This window comes from Leucopleurus acutus, assembly GCF_964270905.1.
Source record: "Leucopleurus acutus genome assembly, chromosome: 1".
NCBI lineage: Eukaryota > Metazoa > Chordata > Mammalia > Artiodactyla > Delphinidae > Leucopleurus > Leucopleurus acutus.
In genome coordinates, this window is record NC_139142.1 from 60755957 (window position 1) to 60781172 (window position 25216).

Consider the following 25216-nt stretch of genomic DNA (forward strand, 5'->3'; position numbering starts at 1 on the left):
GATTCTCAGCAGGGATGATACTGCTTCCTAGGGAACATTTATAAATTGCCTGAGGGTGGGGGCAGCATTTTTGGTTTTTACAACAGGAAAGTTTTACTGGCATTTAATGTACAAGGAAGGACTAGGGATGCACCGGACATCCTGCAGTTCACAGGACAGTCCCATAAAACAGAAAATGTCCCTTATCGTGTATAAATTTTTCAAATGTCTGGGAAGGCTTTCTCGTGGGTGAAGAGCATTTTATAAATATCTGAGACCAGACTCTAACACCATTTTAAATATTAAAGCACAAAATATTCCCCTTATTTAACCCACACTATGTTTTCCAGGAATGCAACTACTATGTAAACCAAAGAAAGATTGTACCTTATTTTCTTGGGAACTTCAACAAGAGTTTCTTACCATTTTAGAGTATCAGGTCAACCAAAGGCAACTCTGCTAATAGTCTGTTCACCAGAACAACACACCTGTTTCATTATGCATCGTTAGCAGTTGCATACAAATATATACAAGAGGATAAATGAAGTTCATTTTGTAAACTTAGAACTGAACATAATTAATTTAGCAAAGACATGTGAAACACAGAAATAATATTTAATTAATAAAGGGACTAACTATATATCATTACCAATCTATGTAATTCTTAAGTGCTTTTAGCAAAGGATAATAAATTTGTCATAAAAATTACATGTTGAAGTTATTTTTTAAATTTTGAATGGCCTCGTTTGGTTTTTTTGTTTGTTTGTTTTACTCTCAAACTGTCCACAATGGTCCATTTCTCCATGTCTTCTTGTATTACTCTTTTTTTTTCCAGTCCATCCTGTAGTCTCATCATCTATCAAAAGATATGGATTGCAAGCTCTAAGTTCCGGACTCTGAATGTGTCCTGACATCTGTTAAAATTTCAAGTTGGGAGATATGGGGCTTTTTTTTGATGCTTTTTCACTTTGTCCCATGTCACAAAGGAAATTTATTTTGACAGTACATTTATAAAGAGGCCTAGCTCATTCTCTCCATTTCAAAAGTCTTTAATGGTTCATAGCATACTTCCCCACTTCACTTAAAGTTATTTCCCATTTTCTCTTATCATACACACATTAAGTCTAGTTTGCTATTATTTATCTTAATGTGTACTCTAGTGCCACCTGTACTGCTTTTTCATTTTTTGGTCTTTCTTATAAATTATGACCACTTATATTCCTACACAAATCACATTCATTATCAGTAGATACAAGCAGCTAACAACTTTACTATGTCTTCCAGTGTAGTCATTTATAATTATAATTTAATTATTCATCACTCATTTTTTCTTTACATTACAAATAGGGCATTATATTGAGTTTTGACGTTACATAGGTAGGTAGATGATAATTATCTATTAATTTCACTTCAGGTTAGTAAAAGGGGTAAAATTATATGCAAAGTACATGCAATAAGAAGGCAGTGCTAAGTCTGATAGTATTGAGCACAACTGCCTTGGCTGATCTGGCTCTTGGCTTCCTCTCTGACTTTTCTCCTATCATAGCCCCCCATTCAAAGCCCCCCACCTTGCTGTTCCTCAAACACCACAGAACTATTTCTGCCTTGAAGATTTACAGTGTTTCTTCCCTTTGCCTGGAATGATCTTCCCCCATATACGGCCTGCTCCATTACTTCCTTCAGACCTCTGCTCAAACGCCATGTTCTCTTACAGTCCTTTCCTGACCGTCCAATTGAAACATCTCTCCATTATTCTTCTTTATGTCACTTATTGCCACCTGAGACATTACTGATTTGTTTACTCTCTGCCTCATGTCTCTAGAATGCAAAGTGGCCCAAGAAAGGGGCTTCATTTGTTCATTGCTGCTTCCCAGTGTCTAGTATGGTGCCAGATATGATAGGTACCCGATAAAACTGAATGGATAGGCGAATGTCTTAAAGGCCAAAGAATGTGCTGGTAGGAGCCTGAACCTAGCAGGTTGGTTCCAGGTCCTTCATCCCCAATTGACACAATGCTGCCATGCTATTAAATGTTTGGGATATTGAACATCTGTTGAATATTTCATCTGAAGAAAGGTTCCACAACTGAAAAGTATTGGAAAGCCATTGGCCTTTCAAGTCAGCAAAAATGCAAAAGCACAGTAATACACAATGCTGGTGAGGATGTAGAGAAACAGACTGTTATTCATTATTTGTGGTAATGTAGGTGGTTCACTGTTACTGGGAGGAAATATGTACTGAGAGCCTTTAAAAACTGCAGTATATTTAACACGTGCTGTTTTATTTAAGATTGTTTTACTCTCACAGTATTGTAAAATAAGCATTATTAACTCCACTGCACAGATGAGAAAACTGAGGCACCAATAAGTTTAAGTAACAAATAAATTACAAGTCAAGGATCTCTACCTAGGTCATCAAACTGCAATTCCAGGGCTTTCTCCACCAGTTTCCATTGTCTGTGAGTTCTCTTGTTAGGTTACCTAACTCTTTAAAGCTAAAAATTGTGTCACATAAAAAATGTTTCAACACTTAGTACCTAGTACACAATGCTAAACATTGCTCAATAAACCTTTGCTGGAAGAGGGAATAACTCTTTCAACCACAAAAGTCTCCATAGACAGTGCAAGACCCATAGAGACAATAACAGAAACTGACCCAATATCTCTTCTACCCTCATAATAACAGAATGTTAACCCTGCCACACAGTTGTCCAGAATAGTGACTTCATTTTCATCATCTTTTGTAGGTAAATGTGGTCATGTAGATAAGTTCTGGCTAATGAAATATAAGCAGAAGTGGTGAACAACTTCAGGCACATGATCTTGCTTAAAGGCTTCCTGCTGGCTGGAATGCAGATGTGATGGCCAGAGCAGCCAGACTGGACCTTGAGATGACCTTGGTAATGAGGGGTATACTCAGAGAAGCAATAAGAAGGCAGGATCCCTGACTCTACAAAACACCGTATCAGTTCAACATTACCTTTCATATGACTTTTCTATAAGAGAGAAATAAACTTCTACCTTGTCTAGTCACTATTATTTGGGGTTTCCTGATTATCTTGCACCCATTAGCTGCCCTGAACTAGTTCTATTACGACTGCCACTTACTCCCATTTCCTTGATACTTGATATTGGGCTAAACTGATTTAGCATTGTACTAGTGACAACCTATATGAATTATGCATTCCATTTAGCATTTTCAAAGATTCCATTGTAAATGGATATTTAATAAGCTTTTTCACTTAACCCTAAAGAGCAATAGAACAGAGTCATGCATAAAAAGCCATAATTCAGTGATATAATCAGTTTAATAATCACTTTCCAGAGTAATAATTGATTGTCAAAGACTGTACATCTAGGCAGGTCTCAACAGCGTAATGAAATCAGAACAATGAAAAGTGTCCCAGCTGTCTCAATCTTTCATTTCTTCAAAACCCTATTTCCAATGATTAAGAGATGAAGAGCTTGATACTAGAGATGTTCTTGAGGGGAAATCTGGCTGAAATGATGAGGTCTGGCTTTATTATAATCTTCTCCTGTGTGCCCAATAAATTTGTAGTAAGCCAAGCAAAGGACAGGAATTTTATTTACTGTATTATCTGTGAGATCTAAAAAGAAGATAGACTACCAATTTAAAAGGTGGGAAAGGGGTGGTGGATGCAGGGGATTTTACTCATTATCAAGACTGGCCAAATCTGATGACCAGAATGCCAATTAACAGTTAACCATGTGATCATGGCAATCCTGCAGCCTTGCTCAGATAATATCCAAAGCGTTGACTCTTCCTCCTAGCTGTTGGGAGTTCCTGGTAAAGCCACTGACACACTCCATTCTCTCAAGTCGAGGAGTCTCAGCAAGACCCCAATCCATCACAGATAAGATTTCAACTATGTCAAAAGAAGCTCTCCTTCCCCAAAAGAATGGGGACTCATAGCCTATACCACTGGGCTAGAAAGAAAAAGTACATGCAGGCATTTCTTCACCTTGAGAATAGCTAAAAGATTTTAAAATAAAATAAAGCTAATAAGATGAAGTAGACATGGGTCAGACTGTTATTCTGCCATGAGAGATGGCAGATAATGGCAATTTCATTATTATTCATATTAACAGCAACCTAAGTTGGCAGAATCAGTGGTACTTGATTACGTATAACTGGTTAGTGATCATATAATCAACTGCTAAAGCCATCACTACCTATAATTCATCCCACCTGTATTCTTTCCCTTTATGACACAATCTTAGCCCAAGTCCCATTCCACACACACCATCTCTACCACCACCACACCACTCTGTGAGCAGCAAATCCTTGCTTCTTGCTGACCTCCCAGGCCTAAGTGTGTTGGGTTTAGAAGTCACCAGCAAGAGGCTATGGGTGGCCATCTCAGGACAGGAGAGTGTGATGGGCCTCTCACTAAATGCAGAGTCATCACAGGGATCTGAGAGGGGAAAACTCATAATGAGAAGTAATTCTGGTTACCTGGGGTCTGAGTCTTAAGACAGTAAGGAGGGAAAAAAGAAAGGAAGATGGAGCAAAAGAGGAAAAGGAAGTGCCGTCAACATGATGTAGTAAAAGAATAAAACCAATTCTGGTCTCGTTGTCAAAGGAACTAAGTTGGCTCTGATCCCAACTATGCTAATTGCCTGTATGGCCTTGCAAAAGTCACTTTGTCCCATTGGGTCTCAGTTTTGTTATCTAATGTATAATACAAAGTTAATTAGGTTATCTTCCAGCTCCAGACACTATTTTAATGAAAAATGAAGGTAAGAAAACACTACGGAAAAATTTATCACAGGACTCTGAAAGTCCTTTTCCATATAAGAACACAAAGTAAAATATGTAAAAGAAAATGTATTAAATGAGAATGTATTATTTTTAGTTTCAATGCAATAGACTAAGAATTTAACCTTTTTCCTACTATGTTCAAAAGAACTTGTACAGATAATAAATATGGCTGATGTGTCAAGCCATCCTTCTCTATAGTGAGACCAAGATGCAGTGCAGCCCTCTGTGGGCTCCCAGATCCCGGGAGAACCCCTCCGAGCTGGGGCCTGAGCCGAGCTCTCCTTTGCAGATAGCCGCCGCCGGCTTTGTCCACTGTCCCACTGAGAACGAGCCCGACCTGGCTCAGTGTTTCTTATGCTTCAAGGAGTTAGAAGGCTGGGAGCCAGATGACGACCCTATAGAATAACATAAAAAGCATTCATCTGGTTGTGCTTTCCTTTCTGTCAAGAAGCAGTTTGAAGAATTAACCCTCAGCGAATTTTTGAAACAGGATAAAGAAAGAGCCAAGAACAAAATTGCAAAGGGAGCCAACAATAAGCAGAAAGAATTTGAAGAAACTGCAAAGAAAGTCCACTGTGCCATTGAGCAGCTAGCTGCCTCGGAGCGACGCCACCCACCGTCACTGCCCCACAGAGACACAGACACATCGTTTCCAAGGCACAGCCCTCAGGGTTACCAGCTTTACTCTGGGGTCTCTTAACTGTGCCTTAGGGAAGGAGAACATCAACATTTTGAAATTAGAATATTTAAACAGTATTTTTGGTTTTTTTCTTGAAGGTGGTGCCGGGAGCTATTTCTGTTGTACAGCTGGTGCTAAGTACAGTGAGGGATTCTCTCTTTTCAAAAAACAAAAAAAGATGCAGCGCAGTTTACAGTGGACTAAGGAAACCAGGTCCTTGTAAAAGAATATTCTCCCCAAAATGACATACATATTGGATAATGTGCTGGATAGTGTGCTGGATACTACCATACATACTGGAGAATGTGCTGCACAGTCTATTAGATTATTTCCATTTGGGATGAAAGATGCTTAAACATGATTGTAGTTGGCTAATTCTCAAGATTTTGGTTTTCCTGTCAAAACTATTTATCTACCCATCCTTAAAATCCACGTTTACCTATTATGCTTTAAAACAAGCATTGTAAAGAATACAGCTGCCTAGCTGCAGGCTGTTTACAGCTACAGAATGACTGACTTAAATCACAACCAAATACTGTAGTTTTCAGTAACAAAAAATAAACGACTTACTGTGTACAATAAGTCAACATGTAACCTAACTGGGACATTCAATTGGTTCACTCTGCTGTCAAGATAGCCATATTATTCTAAGCCCTAATATCAACTTTATGTTTTTTAAAACTGCTTTGAATTGCATTAACTCTTTCCTCTCACTTTACACAGAATAGGTAAAAATCATGACTTGAAGGTATCACAAATGGACCCAAACTCTGCAATGTTAAGGTGGCAATTAGTGCTATATTTTAAACATGCAGTTTATCAGCTGTACCCACCTCACCACCCACTGGAGGAGATTCTAAGCCCTTGGACTAGTCCTTAAAATTTAAAAGCATTAAAAAGGTCTATATTAGGAAATCAAAGTTAAAATTGAGTTGTGTATTGAAATAACAGTCCACAGAGGGGAAATGTCTTAATCCTAACTACCCAAATATCCAGTGAAAAACAATTTTAATAAGGTAAATAAGGAACTGTATCTGCAGATGGAGAGGGTAAACTGAAAGTTAATGAAAACATACCAATACTCAAGCCAAGGATTCTTAACTTGACGTTATCCATGGATGAGTTTCTGGTTGTTAATGAAATTTTTAAATTAGAGCAAAAAGAATGTACGATCATATTTTATCTACCACATCTTTACACTAAAAATTTTATTGAGATATATTAAGATCAAGGGTTCTTAATCTTTTTTGTAGGCCTTATATCCTTATAAGGATTTAATTAAAGTTATTGATCCTCTCCCCAGGAAACTGTACATATATTTACTATTTACCAAATGCCACATGATTTTGTTACAACAGCACCCCACTTCCAGGTACCAATTTTTCTTTCAGTTAAATATCACCATATAAGAACTGTAACAAAATTTTTTAAGATTTATATGGAAACACAAAAGATCCTGAATAGCCAAAACAATCTTGCAAAAGAAGAATGGAGGAATCACGCTCCCTGATCTCAGACTATACTACAAAGCTAGAGTTGTCAGAACAGTATGGTATTGGCACAAAAACAGAAATATAGATCAATGGTACAGGATAGAATGCCCAGAGATAAACCCATGCACATATGGTAACCTAATTTATGACAAAGGAGCCAAGAACATACAATGGAGAAAAGACAGCCTCTTCAATAAGTGGTGCTGGGAAAACTGGACAGCTACATGTAAAAGAATGAAATTAGAATACTCCCTAACACCATACACAAAAATAAACTCCAAATGGATTAAAGACCTAAATGTAAGACCGGACACTACAAAACTCTTAGAGGAAAACATAGGAAAAACACGCTTTGACATAAACCACAGTAAGATCTTTTTTGACCCACCTCCTAGAGTAATGGAAATAAAAACAAAAATAAACAAATGGGACTTAATTAAACTTAAAAGCCTTTGCACAGCAAAGGAAACCATAAACAAGATGAAAAGACAACCATCAGAATGGGAGAAAATATTTGCAAATGAAACAACAGACAAAGGATTAATCTCCACAATATACAAACAGCTCATGGAGCTCAACATCAAAAAAAAAAACAATCCAAGTAAAAAATGGGCAGAAAACCTAAATAGACATTTCACCAAGGAAGACATACAGGTGGCCAAGAGGCACATGAAAAAATGCTCAACATCTAATTATTAGAGAAATGAAAATCAAAATGTAATGAGGTATCACCTCACACCAGTCAGAATGGCCATCATGAAAAAATCGACAAATAATAAATGCTGGAAAGGGTGTGGTGAAAAGGGAACCCTCCTGCACTGTTGGTGGGAATGTAAATTGAAACAACCACTATAGAAAACAGTATGGAGGTTCCTTAAAAAACTATAAATGGAACTACCATATGACCCAGCAATCCCACTACTGGTCATATATCCTGAGAAAACCATAATTCAAAAACAGACATGTACCACAATGTTCATTGCAGCACTATTTACAATAGCCAGGACATGGAACAAACCTAAATGTCCACCGACAGATAAATGGATAAAGAAGATGTGGCACATATATACAACGGACTATTACTCAGCCATAAAAAAAAAACGAAATTGAGTTATGTGCAGTGAGGTGGATGGACCCAGATTCTGTCATACAGAGTGAAGTAAGTCAGAAAGAGAAAACAAATACAGTATGTTAACGCATATATATGGAATCTAAAAAAAAAAAGAAATGTTACTGATGAACCTAGTTGCAGGGCAGGAATAAAAATGTACACATAGAGAATGGACTTGAGGACACAGGGTGGGAGGGGTATGCTGGGGTGAAGTGAGAGTAGCATCGACATGTATACACTACCGAAAGTAAGAAAGTTAGCTAGTGGGAAGCAGCAGCATAACACAGGGAGATCAGCTCGGTGCTTTGCGATGACCTAGAGGGGTGGGATTGGGAGGATGGGAGGGAGGCTCAAGAGGGAGGGGATATGGGGACATGTGTATGCATATGGCTGATCCACTTTGGTGTACAACAGAAACTAACACAGTACTGTGAAGCAATTATACTCCAATAAAGATCTATTAAAAACAAGTCTACATTAGGAAATCAAAGTTAAAACTGAGTTATGTATTGAAATAACAATCCATAGAGGGGAAACGTCTTTATCCTAACTATACAAATAACTATACCCAAAGTAACCAGAAAAAAGCAATTATTTCGCTAACATTTAAAAATTCTTGGGGATTCCCTGGCTGCCCAGTGGTTAGGACTTGATGCGCTCACTGCCAGGGGCCGAGGTTCGATCCCCGGTCAAGGAATTAAGATCCTGCAATTTATGTGGCACAGCCAAACAAATAAAAATTAAAAACCTCATGTGTACTCAAACCGTGGCATATGTGAAAATGGATTACTTTCAAGATTCCAATTCATTTGTCATTTATAGTCTAAATTAAGAGACTTTATTACACAAACAGGCAAAAGAAAAAAATCACTGCTGGGCAGTATCTGTACTAACAATCAGGAAAAAAGTACACCTGAATTCTATAATAAATTAGCATTTCATTTTTCAAGTAACTCTGTATTTCAATCTTGAAAAAAAATCCTCATGGAAAATAAAGTGTGCTTGTATCCAACCAAGAATAAGTTTATTTTAAAGGAGCAACTCCTAGCTTGGTTCAAAATTATTATTACAACCAAACCAGCTAAAGGAATAGGAATTTTCTCTCAAAAACTAATAAAAATAATATTTTCCACCCTTTAATAATGAATAAAATTAAACACATAAGCATTTTGTATTTACTGAAGGCATCTAAATGTTATCTGAAAGACTTTAAAACTTCACAGGAAAAAAAACTGTAAATCAAGAAACTTCTTAATCATTACATCATTTGTACTACTTTAAGCTGTTAACATCTATGAAAACAAAAAAGTACTGCACAAAGGGAATGTGTAAAAGAAAAGTGTAATAAATGCATCTGTCACTCTGAAGAGAAAAGATTTGTCCAAACTAGTCCCTCCCAATTGCACTGGTGACATTCAAACAATAGATTGCTTTCCTTTGCCCAGATCCTGGTAGGTTCCCTGATTTATACCTCCAATGAGCAAAACTTTGTTCCTAGGATAGGGAAACATAAAATTTGAAAAGCAAAGGGCCAAGGAAATGTTTAAATACTACTTAAAATGTTTAAATACTATACAGCTATTTAAAAGAATAAATTAAAAATCAATCTCCATTGATGTGTGTCAAAAAATAAGCTGCAGAATAATGTGTACCATATGTTCTTATTTTTATAAGAAAAAACCCTATATATATATGTATGTGTACACATTTGTACTAAAGACTTAAGATAAATAGAAGGATAAACAACAAGTATCGGTTACTGTTGGTGAGTTAAAGGGGATTTAGAAGAGAATTTATTACTGTTTCCCTATGTTTCTTCTTAAAACTTGTAAAAATAAATTTTATAAAGAATCTGGTAACATTTTAATTAAAGTTTCTGTTTTGAAGTAATTGTAGATTCATATTCACTTGTAGCAAATAATACAGAGATATCCCACGTACCCTTTATCAGCTTTCCCCAATGGGAATATCATGCAAAAGTATAATACAAAATCACAGGCAGGATACTGACACTGACACAATCAAGATACAAAACATCTCCATCACCATGAGGCTTTCCCATGTCGCCTTTCTAAAGCTATACATACTTCCCTCTCACCCTCCCCTACTCCAAGCCTGTCCTCAACCCCTGGCAGCCACAAATCTATTCTCCATTCTTAGAATTTAGTCATTTTAAGAATGTTGTATAAATGGAATTATACAGTATGTAACATGTTGAGATTGGATTTTTTGCTTCAGCATAATTTTCTGGGGATTCATCCAAATTGTTGCACCTATCAGTACTTTATTTCTTTTTATTACTGAGTAATATATGACCATTTACCCCTTGAAGGACATCTGGGTTATTTCTAGTTTTTGGTTATTAAGTACTACAAGCATCTATGAACATTCATCTCAGGTTTTTGTTTGAATATAAATTTTCATTTCTCTAGGAAAAATGCACTGCTTTACCTCTGTCCCATAAATTTTGATATTTTGTACTTTTATTTTAATTTAGTTCAATTTTTTAAAATTCTCTGAGGCTTCCCCATTGACCCACGGATTATTTAGAACTCTAATGTTTAGTTCCCAAGTGTTTGGAGATTTTCTTATTAACAGTCTGTTATTAATTTCTAGTTTGATTCCATTATGAGCAGAGAACACACTCTATATGAGTCAATTCTTTTTTTTTAAACATCTTTATTGGAGTACAATTGCTTTGTAATGCTGTGTTAGTTTCAGCTGTATAACGAAGTGAGTCAGCTATACGTATACATATATCCCCATATCCCCTCCCTCTTGCGTCTCCCTCCCACCTTCCCTATCCCACCCCTCTAGGTGGTCACAAAGCACTGAGCTGATCTCCCTGTGCTATGTGGCTGCTTCCCGCTAGCTATCTATTTTACATTTGGTAGTGTACATATGTCCATGCCAATCTCTCACTTCGTCACAGCTTCCCCTTCCTCCTCCCCGTGTCCTCATGTCCATTCTCTACATCTGTGTCTTTATTCCTGTCCTGCCCCTAGGTTCTTCAGAACCATTTTTTTTAATTCCATATATATGTTAGCATATGGTATTTGTTTTTCTCCTTCTGACTTACATCACTCTGTATGACAGACTCTAGGTCCATCCACCTCACTACGAATAACTCAATTTCGTTTCCTTTTATGGCTGAGTAATATTCCATTCTATATATGTGCCCCATCTTATTGATCCTTTCATCTGTCAATGGACACTTAGGTTGCTTCCATGTCCTGGCTATTGTAAATAGAGCTGCAATGAACATTGTGGTACATGACTCTCTTTGAATTACGGTTTTCTCAGGGTATATGCCCAGTAGTGGGATTGCTGGGTTGTATTATAGTTCTATTTTTCATTTTTTAAGGAACCTTCATACTGTTCTCCATAGTGGCTGTATCAATTTCCTTTCCAACCAACAGTGCAAGAGGGTTCCCTTTTCTCCACACCCTCTCCAGCATTTATTGTTTGTAGATTTTTTCATGATGGCCATTCTGACTGGTGTGAGGTGACACCTCATTGTAGTTTTGATTTGCATTTCTCTAATGATTAATGTTGTTGAGCATCCTTTCATGTGTTTGTTAGCAATCTGTATATCTTCTTTGGAGAAATGTCTATTTAGGTCTTTTGCCCATTTTTGGATTGGGTTGTTTTTTTGATATTGAGCTGCTTGTAAATTTTGGAGATTAATCCTTTGTCAGTTGCTTCATTTGCAAATATTTTCTCCCATTCTGAGGGTGGTCTTTTCATCTTGTTTATGGTTTCTTTTGCTGTGAAAAAGCTTTTAAGTTTAATTAAGTCCCATTTGTTTGTTTTTGTTTTTATTTCCATATCTCTAGGAGGTGGGTCAAAAAGGATCTTACGGTGATTTATGTCATAGAGTGTTCTGCCTATGTTTTCCTCTAGGAGTTTTATAGTGTCCAGCCTTACATTTAGGTCTTTAATCCATTTTGAGGTTATTTTTCTGTATGATGTTAGGGAGTGTTCCAATTTCATTCTTTTACATGTAGCTGTCCAGTTTTCCCAGCACCACTTATTGAAGAGGCTGTCTTTTCTCCATTGTATATTCTTGCCTCCTTTATCAAAGATAAGGCGACCATATGTGCATGCGTTTATCTCTGGGCTTTCTATCCTGTTCCATTGATCTATATTTCTGTTTTTGTGCCAGTGCCATACTGTCTTGATTACTGTAGCTTTGTAGTATAGTCTAAAGTCCAGGAGCCTGATTCCTCCAGCTCCGTTTTCTTTCTCAAGATTGCTTTGGCTATTATGGGTCTTTTATGTTTCCATACAAATTGTGAAATTTTTTGTTCTAGTTCTGTGAAAAATGCCACTGGTAGTTTGATAGGGATTGCATTGAATCTGTAGATTGCTTTGGGTACTATAGTCATTTTCACAATGTTGATTCTTCCAATCTAAGAACATGGTATATCTCTCCATCTGTTTGTATCATCTTTAATTTTTTTCATCAGTGTCATAGCTTTCTGCACACAGGTCTTTTGTCTCCTTAGGTAGGTTTACATCTAGGTATTTTATTCTTATTGTTGCAATGGTAAATGGGAGTGTTTCCTTTATTTCTCTTTCAGATTTTTCATCATTAGTGTATAGGAATGCAAGAGATTTCTGTGCATTAATTTTGTATCCTCCTACTTAACCAAATTCATCGATTAGCTCTAGTGGTTTTCTGGTAGCATCTTTAGGATTCTCCATGAAGATTATCATGTCTTCTGCAAACAGTGACATCTTTACTTCTTCTTTTCCGATTTGGATTCCTTATATTACTTTTTCTCTGATTGCTGTGGCTAAAACTTCCAAAACTACGTTGAATAGTAGTGCTGAGAGTGGACAACTTTGTCTTGTTCTTGACCTTAGAGAAAATGGTTTCAGTTTTTCACCATTGAGAACAATGTTGGCTGTGGGTTTGTCATATATCGCCTTTATTATGTTGAGGTAAGTTCCCTCTGTGCCTACTTTCTGGAAGGTTTTTATCATAAATGGGTGTTAAATTTTGTCAAAAGCATTTTCTGCATCTATGGAGATGATCATATGGTTTTTCTCCTTCAATTTGTTAATATGGTTTATCACATTGATTGATTTGCATATACAGAAGAATCCTTGCATTCCTGGGATAAACCCCACTTGATCATGGTGTATGATCCTTTTAATGTGCTGTTGGATTCTGTTTGCTAGTATTTTGTTGAGGATTTTTGCATCTATGTTCATCAGGGATATTGGCCTGTAGTTTTCTTTCTTTGTGACACCTTTGTCTGATATTGGTATCAGGATGATGGTGGCCTCGTAGAATGAGCTTGGGAGTGTTCTTCCCTCTGCTATATTTTGGAAGAGCTTGAGGAGGATAGGTATTAGCTCTTCTCTAAATGTTTGATAGAATTTGCCTGTGAAGCCATCTGGTCCTGGGCTTTTGTTTGTTGGAAGATTTTTAATCACAGCTGCAATTTCAGTGCTTGTAATTGGTCTGTTTATATTTTCTATTTCTTCCTGGTTCAGTCTCAGAAGGTTGTGTTTTTCTAAGAATTTGTCCATTTCTTCCAGGTTGTCCATTTTATTGGCATATAGTTGCTTATAGTAATCTCTCATGATCCTTTGTATTTCTGCAGTGTCAGTTGTTACTTCTCCTTGTTCATTCCTAATTCTATTGAGTCTTCTCCCTTTTTTTCTTGACGTGTCTGGCTAAAGGTTTATCAATTTTGTTTATCTTCTCAAAGAACCAGGTTTAGTTTTACTGATCTTTGCTATTGTTTCCTTCATTTCTTTTTCCTTTACTTCTGATCTGATCTTTATGATTTCTTTCCTTCTGCTAACTTTGGGGTTTTTTTAATCTTCTTTCTCTAACTGCTTTAGGTGTAAGGTTAGGTTGTTTATTTGAGATGTTTCTTGTTTCTTGAGGTAGGATTGTATTGCTATAAGCGTCCCTCTTAGAACTGCCTTTGCGGCATCCCATAGGTTTTGGGTCGTCGTGTTTACTTTGTCATTTTTTTCTAGGTATTTTTTGACCTCCTCTTTGATTTCTTCAGTGATCTTTTGGTTGTTTAGTAGTGTATTGTTTAGCCGCCATGTGTTTGTATTTCTTACAGATTTTTTCCTGTAATTGATATCTAGTCTCATAGCGTTGTTGTCAGAAAAGATAACCTGATACGATTTCAATTTTCTTATATCTACCAAGGTTTGATTTGTGACCCAAGATATGATCTATCCTGGAGAATGTTCCATGAGTGCTTGAGAAGAAAGTGTATTCTGTTGTTTCTGGATGGAATGTCCTATAAATATCAGTTAAGTCCATCTTGTTTAATGTATCATTTAAAGCTTGTGTTTCCTTATTTATTTTCATTTTGGTTGATCTGTCCATTGGTGAATGTGGGATGTTAAAGTCCCCTACTATTATTGTGTTACTGTCAATTTCCCCTTTTATGGCTGTTAGCATTTGCCTTATGTATTGAAGTGCTCCTATGTTGGGTGCATAAATATTTACAACTGTTATATCTTCTTCTTGGATTGAGCCCTTGGGCATTATGTAGTGTCCTTCTTTGTCTCTTATAATAGTCTTTATTTTAAAGTCTATTTTGTCTGATATGGGAATTGCTACTCCAGCTTTCTTTTAATTTCTATTTGCATGGAATATCTCTTTCCATCCCTTCACTTTCATTCTGTATGTGTCCCTAGGTCTGAAGTGGGTTTCTTGTACACAGCACATATATGGGTCTTGGTTTTGTATCCACTCAGCCAGTCTGTGTCTTTTGGTTGGAGCATTTAATCCATTTACATTTAAGGTAGTTACCGATATATATGTGCTTATTCGCATTTTCTTAATTGTTTTCGATTTGTTATTGTAGGTCTTTTCCTTCTCTTGTGTTTCCTGCCTAGAGAGGTTTCTTTAGCATTTGTTGTAAAACTGGTTTGGTGGTGCTGAATTCTCTTAGCTTTTGCTTGTCTGTAAAGCTTTTGATTTCTCTGATGAATCTGAATGAGATCCTTGCTGGGTAGAGTAATCTTGGTTGTAGGTTTTTCCCTTTCATCACTTTAAATATGTCCTGCCACTCCCTTCTGGCTTGGAGAGTTTCTGCTGAAAGATCAGCTCTTAACATTATGGGGATTCCCTTGTATGTTATTTGTTGTTTTTCCCTTGCTTTTTTTTTTTTTTTTTTTTTTTTGCTGTACGTGGGCTTCTCACTGTTGTGGCCTCTCCCGTTGCAGAGCACAAGCTCCGGACGTGCAGGCTCAGCAGCCATGGCTCACGGGCCCAACCGCTCCGCGGCACATGGGACCTTCCCAGACCGGGACACGAACCTGTGTCCCCTGCATTGGCAGGTGGACTCTCAACTACTGCGTCACCAGGGAAGCCTCTCCCTTGCTGTTTTCAATATTTTTCTTTGTATTTAATTTTTGATAGTTTGATTAATATGTGTCTTGATGTGTTTCTCCTCAGATTTATCCTGTATGGGCCTCTCTGCGTTTCCTGGACTTGATTGACTATTTCCTTTCCCATATTAGAGAACTTTTCAACTATAATCTCTTCAAATATTTTCTCAGTCCCTTTCTTTCTCTCTTCTTCTGAGACCTCTATGATTTGAATGTTGGTGCATTTAATGTTGTTCCAGAGGTCTCTGAGTCTGTCCTCAATTCTTTTCATTCTTTTTTCTTTAATCTGCTCTGTGGTAGTTATTTCCACTATTTTATCTTCCAGGTCACTTATCTGTTCTTCTGCCTCAGTTTTTCTGCTATTGACTCCTTCTAGAGAATCTTTCATTTCATTTATTGTGTTGTTCATCATTTTTTGTTTGCTCTTTAGCTCTTCTAGGTCCTTGTTAAACGTTTCTTGTATTTTATCCATTCTATTTCCAAGATTTTGGATCATCTTTACTATCATTACTCTGAATTCTTTTTCAGGTAGACTGCCTATTTCCTCTTCATTTGTTTTGTCTGGTGGGTTTTTACCTTGCTCCTTCATCTGCTCTGTGTTTCTCTGTCTTCTCATTTTGCTTAACTTACTGTGTTTGGGGTCTCCTTTTCGCAGGCTGCAGGTTTGTAGTTCCCTGTGTTTTTGGTGTCTGCCCCCAGTGGCTAAGGTTGGTTCAGTGGGTTGTGTAGGCTTCCTGGTGGAGGGGACTGGTGCCCGTGTTCTGGTGGATGAGGCTGGATCTTGTCTTTCTGGTGGGCAGGACCACATCCGGTGGTGTGTTTTGGGGTGTCTGTGAGCTTATTATGATGTTAGGCAGCCTCTCTGCTAATGGGTGGGGTTGTGTTCCTGCCTTGCTAGTTGTTTGGTCTAGGGTTTCCAGCACTGTAGCTTGCTGGTCTTTGAGTGGAGGTGGGTCTTAGTGTTGAGATGGAGATCTCTGGGAGAGCTTTCGCCATCTGATATTATGTGGAGCCGGGAGGTCTCTGGTTGACCAATGTCCTGAACTCAGCTCTCCCACCTCAGAGGCACAGGCCTGATACCTGGCCAGAGCACCAAGACCCTGTCAGCCACACAGGTTTTGGGAAGTCTGAGCAACCAAACCAAAAAACAAATCCACCAATGATAACAAGCGCTAGAAACCATACTAAAAAAAAAAAAAAAAACAGACAGAACCCTAGGACAAATGGTAATAGCAAAGCTATACAGACAAAATCACACAGAGAAGCATAGGCATACACACTCACAAAAAGGAGAAAAAGGAAAAAATATATATCTATATATAAAAAAAAGAAAGAGTGTAACCAAATCAATAAACAAATCCACCAATGATAATAAGCTCTAAGTACTAAACTAAGATAAACACAAAACCAGAAACGAATTAGACCCAGAAAGCAAACCCCAAGTCTACAGTTGCTCCCAAAGTCCACCGCCTCAATTTTGGGATGATTCGTTGTCTATTCAGGTATTCCACAGATGCAGGGTACATCAAGTTTATTGTGGAGGTTTAATCCACTCCTCCTGAGGCTGCACAGTGAATTTTCCTTTCTCTTCTTTGTTCACACAGCTCCGGAGGTTCAGCTTTGGATTTGGGCCCCCTCTGTTTGTAGGTCACCTGAGGGCATCTGTTCCCCACCCAGACAGGATGGTGTTAAAGTAGCAGCTGATTAGGGGGCTCTGGCTCACTCAGGCCAGGGGGAGGGAGGGGTACGGATGTGGCACAAGCCTGCGATGGCAGAGGCCAGCGTGATGTTGCACCAGCCTGAGGTGCGCTGTGTGTTGTCCCAGGGAAGTTGTCCCTTGATCACAGGACCCTGGCAGTGGCAGGCTGCACAGGCTCCCGGAAGGGGAGGTGTGGATAGTGACCCGTGCTTGCACACAGGATTCTTGGTGGCTGAAGCAGCAGTGCTAGCATTTCATGCCTGTCTCTGGTGTTCGTGCTGATAGCCACAGCTCATGCCCGTCTCTGGAGCTTGTTTAGGTGGTGCTCTGAATCCCCTCTCTTCACACACCCCAAAACAATGGTCTCTTGCCGCTCAGGCAGTTTCAGACTTTTTCCCAAACTCCCTCCCAGCTAGCTGTGGTGCACTAGCCCCCTTCAGGCTGTGTTCACACTGCCAACCCCAGTCCTCTCCCTGGGATCTGACCTCCAAAGCCAGAGCCTCAGCTCCCAGCACCCCCCACCCCAGCAGGTGAGCAGAGAAGCCCCTCAGGCTGGTGAGTGCTGGTCAGCACTGATCCTCTGTGCGGGAATCTCTCTGCTTTGCCCTCTGCACCCCTGTTGCTGCACTCTCCTCCATGGCTCCAAAGCTTCCCCCCCCAGCCACCCCCCATCTCCGCTCTTGAAGGGGTTTCCTAGTGTGTGGAAAAATTTCCTCCTTCACAGCTCCCTCCCAGAGGTGCAGGTCCCATCCCTATTCTTTTGTCTCTGTTTTTTCTTTTTTCTTTTGCCCTACCCAGGTACGTGGGGAATTTCTTGCCTTTTGGGAAGTCTGAGGTCTTCTGCCAGCGTTCAGTAGGTGTTCTGTAGGAGTTGTTCCACATGTAGATGTATTTCTGACGTGTCTGTGGGGAGGAAGATTATCTCCACGTCTTACTCCTCTGCCATCTTGAAGGTCTCCCCTGATGTCAATGCTTTTCAACTTACTGACGTTCATTTTTATGAACCAGATATGGTCTTAGTATATGTCACATGGACAGTGACAAAAATGTGCCTTCTGCTGCTGTTAGGTGCAGTGTTCTAAAAATGTACATTCGATCCTGATGTTTGATGGTATTGTTGAGTTCTATATTCTTGGGAAATTTCTATCTAGTTTTCTATCAATTGTTGAAAGAAGGGTGTTGACATCTTCAACTATGTAGATTCATCTATTTCTCCTTTCAGTTTTTACTTCACATATTTTTTCAGCTCTGTTGTTTGGTTCATACAAATTTAGGATTGCTTTGTCTTCTTAATGGATTGAACCTTTTATCATATTATAATGCCCATTGTGTCTCTAGTAATTTTCTTTGTTCTGAAGTCTACTTTAACTGAAATTAATATAGCCCCTCCTATTTTCTTTTGAAGAAGGTGTGCCTGATGTTTTTTCATGCTTTATTTTAAACCTGCCTATATCATTATACTGGAAGTATGTTTCTTGTAAACAATATATAGTTGTATTATATATGGAATCCACTTGCCAATCTCTGCTTTCAATCAGTATATGTAGACCATTTACCTTTAATGTTGCTATCGATATATTTGAGTTTGAAACTGCTTCCTTATTTCTTGTTTTCTTTTTATTCTCTGCTTTTTGCTTATGTTTACTTTTTACCTGCCTTCCTGTGGGTTACTTAAAATTTTTTAATTCTATTTTGATTTATCTATAATGTTTTTTGAGTGAATCTCTTTGTATAGCTTTTTTGGTCATTGCTCCAGATAGTACATTATATATACATAACTTATTACAGTCTACTGGAATTGTTATTTTCCAATTACAGTGAACTATAGAAACCATATTCCTTTTATATCTATTTACCTTCCCCTATTTATAATTGTCTTAAATATTTCCTCTACATACATTTAAAATCACATCAAACAGCCTTATAATTTTAGCATCAACCATCAAATACATTTGAAAAGCTCAGGAGAAGGAATGCCTATTGTATTTAGCCATAGTTTTTGCTTATTATATTCTTTCTTTCTTCCTGGTGTTTGTTCCAAGTCTTTTCTTCTAATCATTCCTTTCTGTTTAGAGAACTTCCTTTAGTCATCCTTTTAGGGTAAGACTGCAAGTGACAAATTCTCTTAGCTTTCCTTCATCTGAGAATGTCTTGATTTTCCCTACATTCTTGAAGGATAATTTGCCTAGATACAGAATTTTGGGTGGACAGTTCTTTTCTTTCAGCATTTGAAAATGCTGTGCCAATCCTTCTGGCCTCCATGGTTTCCAGTGAGAAATCCCGTCATTCAAGTTGCTTTTCCCTATACGTAACACATTGTTTCTCTCTCATTGCTTTCAAAGACTTTTTCTTTTTCTTTAGTTTTCAAAAGTTTGACTATTACATGTTTTGGTGTGGATTCCTTTGGGTTTCTTTGGTTTGGGCTTTTGTCATTTTCCAGAACTTTGATGGCAGGAAGGTTAGATCTTCTGTTATAGTCCCACAAGTCCCTGAGGCTCTATTTTTTTCCCCCAGTCTATTGTCTCTCTGTTGTTCAGACTGAGAAAATTGTATTGTTCCATCCTTGTGTTCATTGATTCTTTCCACTGTCTCCCCTCCGTTCAGTTTTTGAGCCATCCATTGAGTTTTATTTCAATTACTGTATTTTTTAGTTCTAAAATTTTTCTTTGGTTCTCTTTATATGTTCTGTTTCTTTACTGAGACTTTCTATTTCTCTGCTAAGACTTTCTCTTTTTCTCATTGTTCCAAGTGTGCTCATTATTATTGCTCATTGGGGCTTTTTTTTTTTTTTTGAGGGCCTCTTTAAAATCTTTGTCAGATAATTCTAACATCTCAGTCATCTCAGTGTTGGTATTCATTGTCTTTTTTTATTCCAACTCTAAATGTTCTCAGTTCTTGGTATAAGTGATTTTCTATTGAAACCTGGACATTTGGGGTATTATGAGAGTCTGGATCTTATTTAAACATTCCTCTGAAACTGCTCTAGTAGGGGCAGTAGGAGGAGGGCCAAGGCTGCCTCATTACTGCCAGGTAGGGGTAGTGGTCCAAATTCCCAGCTTGGTCTCCACTGGCACCAGAGGTAAGGGGCTCCCTGCTATTGCTGGGCGGGAGTAGGAGTTCTGGCCCCCCACTAGGCCTCTACTGATACCATCCTGGTGGGGAGGGACAGAAGTCTCTCATTACCGTTCCCTACAAGGCGTCCAGTGACACTAAGGGGGCGGGGGGGGGTGGGTAGGGTAGCCTCTTTACTGCCAGGCAGTGTTGAAAGTCTTGACTCTCCACTAACACCACATCATTAGGGAAGGAGTTGGGGTACCTTGTTTCAGCCTGGTAAGAGTGGAAGTTTAGGCTCCCCCCTCAGCCCTGGCTGGCAGGGGTGGGGATAGGGCCATAGGTTTTTCTGTGGTGTTTGACTAAAGTAGCACAGTTATTGTCTAAAAGTTTCATCTTGCTAGGCTGCCCCTTTCTTGATCCTTAGCTAAAGAGAGCAGGCTTTGGCTGGGGCTTTTTCTGTCTGCACCCATTGGCATTCTTAGGTTGCCAGCTTCTTTAGCTCCAAATCTGGCAGACATGAGACCAAAAGAAAACCTGAGAACTCATCAGGTTATGTGATTCCTTGGATCCCAAAGTCCCTAGCCAGTCTGCTTCTCTCCACCTTTTGGAGTCTTCTCATGTTTGTTTTATAAATAACATTTAAGGTTTGTACTTAGTTGTACTTAGCAGGAAGAAGAGGCAAAAGTACATCTATTTCATCTTCCCTAAAGTTAAAGGCAGGCATAAGTTTTATGATAAAACATTTGCTTGTGAGCTATACATTATTTGTTTAAAGAAGACCTTGGGACATGAATTCCCTCTTACGTGGGTCATGTTAAGCCATTTTTCTTTTGAGCTATATGGCCAAAAACAACTACACATGACAGAAGCCAGGATGGGCTGATTCCTTCATCCTCAATTAATATCTGGAAGGTAGTCTCTGAACTTCAGTCTCATATAATTAGAATGTATTTTGTGAGTGATAGTATTGAACTCCTCAGTAAAACAAACATAGGACCTTATAACATTTCTATCCCTCCTGCCATAGTGTATGCATACTGTTTAAGACAGTAGTTCCTAACTAGATAGGAGGTTAAAAGGGGAGCAATTTTGTCCTTCTCCCCAGGGTCTCATTAAGCAACATCTAGAAATATTCCAATTGTTATGACTTGGTGGTGGGGAGGGTGACGAGAGGATCATACTACTGGCATCTACTGGGTAGAGGCCAGGGATAATTCTAAACATCCTACAATTACAGGACAGCCACCCACAACGAAGGATTATTCAAACAAAAAGTTAAGTGCCAAAGTTGAGAAACCCTGGTTTAGATGTTTGACCTACATTTGACAGCTGAGTTTCATCTTTAGATATTCTGTGCACCTTTTGGCCTATGTAATTGTTTGTGGAACTCTGAATGCTAGGTCTGAAAGGGCTCTGCCCAAACTCTAAACAGAGACAGCACACCCTGCCAGGACTGTCTTATCCTTTGGCTTTCCCTCCAGGGACTGGCTCCAAATTAAGATGTCTAAAGTAAAGAACCATATTCCTTGCTTATCATGGAGAGAACATTGTTTATATAAACTCCAAATGTTTAAAACAAGTGTCCTTATTGTAATCTTAAGAATTTTTTAAATCATAATTTAGATACCACTTTTACACTTGCATTCTCATCGCTTTCTCTTACCTACCCAGCCATAGCCATTTCGACAAATTCCCCATTGTTCTCTTCTCACCCTAATAAAATTTCTGAAACCAAGATAATGCAAAGCTCCATCTTCTGGAATTGTTGGGTGGGGGGCAGGCAGAGGCAAAGTTTTAAAAGCAAGAACAAAATCTAGCTACACAAAAAAATCAATACAATGGAAGGCAGGATGGGACTGAGGCATTTGAAACTGGCCAAGTCTTACAATGCGGGGCTAGTTAGTGACCCTGGCTTCTGACCCTAATCCTTCAGGCCACTCTCCTACATAAAACAATTCAGGTGACTGAAGCACCAGAAAAGGATACACAAGAGAAACGGAATACCAGAAAGAACAGAATTCACTGTCCCAGGGCCCATTCGTCACTGATACACTCCCTTCTTATATTCTATTCTATTTGAACCCTTCAAAATGTACTTTCTCTATGGGGCCTTGCTCTAAAAGTGTAACTTTCCCCAACTGTACAGGACCTCGAGCCAGCTTCTAATATAGGCCCCTCTTCATGTCACATGCCTTGACTATGTCACAGAGTTCTTCTCACAGGGGCAGGCAATGAGGCTTTGTTCTCTCCATTGAGGCTCTCCAGTGTGCATCCCTGATTCATTTTCTGTTAGGCCCACAGAAAACCTAATTAGAAATACCCATTTTGAAATGGCCTGAGCAGTCACACTGATCTTGTTCAGTAACCGTATCGAGGTATGGGTCTTAACTGAAAACATTTGTCCCATTCTGCCGACAAACATTAGGTCAAAGACGACACTGGGGACTCTTGTCCTTACACGTTTTTGTTTCCCTAATGGGCTTTAGGATCACATTCCTTAAATCACAGCCAAGAGTATATTCTGGGCTGAAACTATTTTAAAGACATAATGTGGCAGCAGTATTCTGTGTACTAACAAGAGGTTTGGAGCTGCAGCCAAGAACAGTAATAAAATCTTCTTCCCCGCTAAGTGCCATTCTCATTACCATTCTCAAAAAAAAAAAAACTCTCTCTCTCCCTCTCTCTCTGTCCTTTCCTCCTTCCCTTCTTCCCTCCCTCTCTCCCTCTCTCTCTTTCTGTGTGGGACTCAGATTCCCCTGCTATTATTTTTACTTTGAAGGTCCCTGTCAAGGCAAAGTCTATATAATGAACAAAATATCTTAAACTATGACCCTATCTAGCTTTGCTCCCTGCTGGGGACACATCACAATCAACAAATAGCCAGCCCTGGCATGGTTCCAGTCTACTCTCTGGGGTGTGACCGGCTGGGATGGAATCCCAGCTCTGCTCTGCCTTAGTTGCAGGACTGTGAGCCAATCCTCTTAACCTCACGAAAGCCAGGAAGCCTCTTATGTAAAATGGGGCTCTCATGGGTACCCACCTGATGGGGTTGTCATTGGGACAAATAATAACTTATAGTCTCTATAATTGGGAAGACCTAGAAAGTAAATTTTTTAAAAATATTTTAGGAGAACGGTTTTCACTGAAAATAGTACAGAACTCATAAATTCAACTTATTAGTAATATACTGATCTTCTTAAGATATAGATTCACTGTTAATGAACTGTACAGAAAAAGACTCTTTCATATAAAACAACTGCTAAATCAATACTAAATAATCACAAAGACTTTGAAAGGAAAGGTTACCAGTGATGCATTACTCAGGTCTAAAAACTAATGTTCTTTGTACCAGTTTTTGAAATATACTCTCAATTATTTTCACTTTTTAAAGAGGATATACTCCCTCGATGGAAAATTCAAAGAACCTGAATAACACCCCAGCGTTTTGTCTAGCTTATAACACACCACATGCACTTATTTTATGTTTGTATCCTTAAGTTACATTTACCCAGGAGAAATACTACTCTCCTTCTGGGTCACCTACTTCCATTTTAATGTCGTAGTTCTGGCCGAGGACGCTCTGGATGAGCTCTTTGACGCTCGGGTCGGAGGCCTGCTGGGCCTCGGACTGAAGCGAGGCGATGATCTCGATGGATGCCGGGATCGCTCGCACGGGCTGCGGGTCCTGCGGGGCGGCCTCCCGCGCGTCACTCGGCGGATCGCTCTCGCGGTCGGTTTTGGAAACCGACACGGGGGCTTCCCGCGACTCGCCGCGCGAGCCCTCGCGCAGGAAGCGGGTGTGAATCCTCACTTCACTCCGCCGGCCGGCCGCCTCCGAGTCTCCCTCGTCTCCGGACAGGGAGCCGCCCTTCGTCTCTCTGGCCTTGCGGGCCTCCGCGAGCCGAGCCGGCTCCTGGCTCGCGTCGCGGCCCCCGGCCGGGTCGAGGACCGGCTTGGAGCCCGCGGGCCGTGGGCTCCTGGCGCCCTGGTGCGCCCGGACCTTCCCCCTGGGCGCAGGTGGCGGCATCAGGACCACGGGTCTGGACGTGCCCGCCCTGGAGGCGATGACCGGCGGCTTCTTCTGGGGCCAGTGCCGGAGGAACGCGGAGCTCCGCAAGTAGAAGTCCTGGGGGCAGAAGGGCTGGGTCTTCCCGGAAGCGGCCGCCTCGCTCGGGCCCGGGGGCCGCGCTGCGCCTCGGGGCGCCGGCTGCGGGAGGGCCGCATTGAGGGGCGCACGGCCTTTGGCCCGAGGGGAGTCTGGTGGCTTTTGGGGTCTGGCGCGGGAAACGCTCCACTTCCCCCCATGCCGGGCCGGACCGGGGAGCCGGAGGCCGAAAACAGGGACTTCACCCATAGCCGGCTTGGAGGCCAACTTCTCCTTGAATCGGAGAAATTCCTTTTTAGTCTCCTTGTGAACCTTCTCAATCTCTTTAAAGATGTACGATTCTTCTTTGTATTTCAGTCCAAAGTGCTTAGAAATCGTGGACATCTGGACTAATTTGTCCTGTGAAATAACAGTAAATTAATATTATACATATATACATGAAAACTACTGATAAACAAAATTCCAGCTCAAAAAAGCTTCTCATGGTAGAGCGCTCACTGTGCTTGCTGAAGCACGATGGGTAGTATTCGTTTATATCATTTTAAGTCCAACTATTGGCCTTTTCACAGGAATAATGAAAAACCTTTAAATCAGTAACATTTTCACAGTGAGAGTTTCCGAAACCCCTACTGGGTTTACTTTAACGTTTCTTTAGACTATAATGTAGTGCCCCAATTCCAGGCAAGAGAGACCACACTCTACATAGACCTAGAAAATCTAAAGTAACCCTGCCAAGAAGAGAGAACAGAGGTCAAATGTGGCCTCGATCCTACCTGCAAACATGTTTTTCAATTGCTCAGCGTTTTTCAAAAATATTAATTCATAGCCAACGATTTTAAATTTAGAGATTTTCATATAAAATGCAGATTTGCAGTTTCTCTGGAAAAAAAAAAATGAAGGCTCTGGCAATTCAAGACCCAAATCCCTACTCTTGTGGCAG

General features: G+C 39.6%; 1 protein-coding gene across 1 annotated transcript in view; it reads right to left on the bottom strand.

Annotated features, from left to right (window-relative positions):
• The window catches only part of LOC309968655 (uncharacterized protein), a gene marked incomplete at both ends in the record, with an annotated part of 66410 nt that extends 41750 nt beyond the window's left edge, over positions 1 to 24660 (bottom strand). Inside the window, one exon of the mRNA XM_082849964.1 lies at positions 23716 to 24660. Coding sequence (XP_082706090.1) covers positions 23716 to 24660 — 945 coding nt within the window. The remainder of the gene's footprint in view (positions 1 to 23715) is intronic.
• Between the last annotated feature and the right edge of the window lie 556 nt (positions 24661 to 25216).